The sequence below is a fragment of the Dipodomys ordii genome, unplaced genomic scaffold, assembly GCF_000151885.1.
Source record: "Dipodomys ordii isolate 6190 unplaced genomic scaffold, Dord_2.0 Scaffold12, whole genome shotgun sequence".
In the NCBI taxonomy this organism is placed as follows: Eukaryota; Metazoa; Chordata; class Mammalia; order Rodentia; family Heteromyidae; genus Dipodomys; species Dipodomys ordii.
In genome coordinates, this window is record NW_012267228.1 from 24,520,727 (window position 1) to 24,524,523 (window position 3,797).

At 41.6% G+C, this 3,797-nt stretch overlaps 1 protein-coding gene across 1 annotated transcript in view; it reads left to right on the forward strand.

Moving 5' to 3' along the window:
* The window catches only part of Dnah12 (dynein, axonemal, heavy chain 12), a 173,264-nt gene extending 171,433 nt beyond the window's left edge, over window positions 1–1,831 (forward strand). Inside the window, exon 74 of the mRNA XM_013010371.1 lies at window positions 1,641–1,831. Within this exon, the coding sequence (XP_012865825.1) occupies window positions 1,641–1,831 (191 nt within the window). The remainder of the gene's footprint in view (window positions 1–1,640) is intronic.
* The last annotated feature ends 1,966 nt before the right edge of the window (window positions 1,832–3,797 follow it).

Consider the following 3,797-nt stretch of genomic DNA (forward strand, 5'->3'; position numbering starts at 1 on the left):
TTTTGAGTTCCAAGTATATTTTAGATATGAGACCCTTGTCCGTTGTATGGCTAGTGAAGATCTTCTCCCAATCCGTGGGCTTTCTATTGATCTTGCTATCTATAAGGAGTTTTTATAAGGAGTTCTATAAGGGGATTCTGAGATATACAGCTGCCTTTCCCTATTTTGATACTGAGCTTCCTTTGAACATTGTCCAGAGGTACAAATAAACCTAGCACCAAGTGCAACTAGTAACTAGCATTTTTACCCTATAAGAAACTCTTAGACCTCAGAGCTACCAGGAGCCCCAAGGAATAGATATCAGTTTTACCCCCTTGGAAAGGTCACGTGTTCCTTCCATAATCATTTTCTACAAGTCTGAAAAAAGGAAGTTTATTCACTTGTTTTTTTCTAATTAATTAACTAAATGATGCTGGAGATTGAATCTTTGCACATATTAGGAAAGTGATTTAGCATCAAAGTATAGCCCTCGTCCTAATTTTCTTATTCTGTGTAATTTTTTTGAGGGAGGGTAGATTACTGGGATTTGAACTTAGGGCTTGTGCTTGCTAGGCAAGATGCCACTGAGTACTACTCCAGTACATACATAATTTTCTTACTCTCAAGTAACAGTGAATAAAAAATATTTGCAATCACTCATAATCACAACCCAACCTACCAAATATTTTCTTTATTAAAGTGTTCAATTACAAGAAGGGCGACCTGCTGAGAAAGGTTCCTAATATCTCATATTTGATTTTCAGAACTTGTACCTAGATTTTGAGTTGGCAAGAGTTGGAGTCTGTTTCTTACTAATAGCCTGTTAAAAACAAATAGAAATGCCAGGTTCCCTCCTCCCTTCTCCTCCCCTCCTTCACCTTTTCTTTCATAACTGGTATTCTACCACTTGAACCATGCTTTCAGTTTGGGATTTTTGTTGGTGCTCAATGAAGATAATCTGGAGGATTTGTCTGGCTGGGCTAGCTCTGAACAGACATTCTCAGATTTCAGTCTCCGGAGTAGCTAGGATTTTAAGTGCGAGCCACTAGCACTCAGCTTGAGTTTCTTAGAGCTCTAAGCAGTTGTAATTCTCTTTAATTTCCTCAATTCCCACACATTATTTTATTCTTCTTCCTATCTTGTCCTCTTACTTTTTCCCTCCCAAAACCTCTAGAGAGTTTTCATGCCTAATGTTATCAAAACTTTGAAATTAATTCCTGATTTCTAGACTTAGAGTCATGTACCTTATGAAATAAATTTGCCTTCTTTCCCAACAATAACAATATACTCGCTGTAAAAACAAACAAAAAATCCCACACTTTAAAATCTTCAAATATGGGGCTGGGAAGGTAGCTCAGTGGTAGAGCGCTTTCCTTGCATGCATGAGGCCCTGGGTTTGATTCCTCAGCACCACATAAGGAAAAAGAAAAGCCAGAAGTGGTGCTATGGCTCAAGTGGTAGAGCGCTAGCCTTGAGCTGAAGAGCTGAGGGACAGTGCCCAGGCCCAGAGTTCAAGCCACACAAATGACAAAAAAAAATCTAAAATCTTCAAATATGGTAATCAAGATCTTCACTATTTTATTACAAGATAGTTGTTCTAATACTGTACTAGTAGTGGATGTTTTCATCATAGTAAGTGGATATATTTCTCTTTTTTTAAGCTGAAAAATCTAACATTGTGAAGTCAAATGCCTATGTTTGTCCTCTCTACAAGACAAGTGAACGTAAAGGAGTTCTTTCTACCACAGGACACTCTACTAACTTTGTTATTGCAATGTTGCTAAAAACAGACCAACCTCCTCAACATTGGGTTAAGCGTGGTGTTGCTTTGCTTTGTCAGTTGGATGACTAAATTGGGCAAACTTAAAAAACCTTGTTTTCACATAAAAATGTTATAATAAAATCAAGTATCTTAGTGTCATTCTTTGAAATTCTTTGTACTGTTCTCTTCTATAACACTCTTTCTTTTCCTCCCTCCCTCCCTCCCTCCCTCCCTCCCTCCCTCCCTTCCTTCCTCCCTTCCTCCCTTCCTTCCTTCCTTGTCGGTCCTGGGGCTTGAGCTCTGAGCCAGGACGTTGTCCCTGGGTTCTTCAGCTCCAGACAAGCGCTCTACCACTGGAGCCACAGCGCCACTTTCAGTTTTCAGGTGGTTAATTGGAGATAAGAATCTCAAGGCCTGAGCTAGTTTTGAACCAAGATCATTAGATCTCAACCTCCTGAGTATCTAGGATTACAGGTGTGAGCCACCAGCATTTGCCTGCTATATCACTTTTGAGATTATACACTTTGGGGATTAGACCCAAACACCTAAGGAAGAAAATTTGAGAGAGGACGGAATAAGATGACAGAGATGTAGCTGGACTATATGTGAGCTCTCCCCAAGAAACCAATTTTCGCAGTTCAGTGCATTAACTCACCACGGGAAAATCACACCTAGTGAGCCACCATAGTACAGAGATTCTGCCTGGTGAGGAAGTACAAGAAGGCAGATTTGAGCACAAGCGGCTGCTGCAGCCACCAGAGGCTGCTGTGGGACCCGCCAGAGACCAAGGGTGCGCATCTCTTCACCCACCTCCAGTGTGGTCAGTTCAATCAGGACGGGAATTCCACATCCTGCTGGCTACTGTCGGGTGCAGATTGGGACAGGCCGAAAAACCAAAGGAAACTGTGAGTATTCCCAATCCTTCCCACAGAACAGCTCAAGGAAGGCAGCCACACCCTCTCCTCCACCAGAGAAGTACGCCATATTTGATACTGGCATAGACCCTGCCACAAGAGCTAGCAGATACCTCAGGACACAAAAGCAGCAGGCAGCACCATTTTTGTCCAGGGCAACGATTTGGACCAGTGAGAGTCTATTCCGCCCAGGGGAAGGCTGCCGGGCCCAGGGCCCAGGAGGAGGAAACTCCTCCTTGGGCTGATCAACCTTCACTACCAGTTGAGCCCCCAGAGGCAGCCACGCCCACCTACAGGCCAAACCGGCAGCCCAGGCTGCACGGATCTCACTAAAATTCATTTTTAAAAATAAATAAAAACTGGACAGGCTATAAAAGCCAAAAGAGGATCCAGGTTAGAGGCCCAAAAGGGGGTCCCCAATTTGGGAAAGACCACTGACTCCAACGATGCCCAAGCTTAGTCCCAGTAGCAACGAACTACAGTCTCCCGCCACCTCCTCCCAGCAGCACAAAGGAAAAATAAAAGCAGATCATGCTTTTCAGTCGGGGAAGAAGGTCGCAAAGTCCCCAAGCCTGTAAAGCAGAACTATTTCTGCATACCCGAAGAAGCTGGTTTGGGAAACCAACCAAGCAACAGGGAAAACTGACCTCTACAAGCAAATCAAAAACACCATCAAGGGACTGGAAAGCAGATTTAAGGGAGACATCAAAGCCCCCCAAATAAATAGAAGATACTTTTTTTTCTTTCCTTTTCCCCCAATTATAATTTTTTAAATTTTCTTTATTCTTAAGCTCTTGTAAAAAGTTTTTTTTGCTCCTTCTTATTTTTTGCAACTAGTTTAACTCTGCTGCCTTTTTTTCCCTGTCAGTTTTTTTTATGTGTTTTTCTAGTTTTGTTTTCTTGTTTTTTCTTTTTGCAACAATCCTATTTTTTTCCCTTCCTCATTGCTGTTCTGTTCACAACTGGATACACAGCCTATGTTGACCACTAGCCTTCCTCCGTAACTGTGTATAGACTTAATCCAAAGTATAAATTGATCACCCAATTCCCTACTGCACAATATTAGTATTCCTAATTTTAGTATTATTACTTCATACATACATAATGGTTCTAATTATTTTTATGTATATATTTTTTCTTCT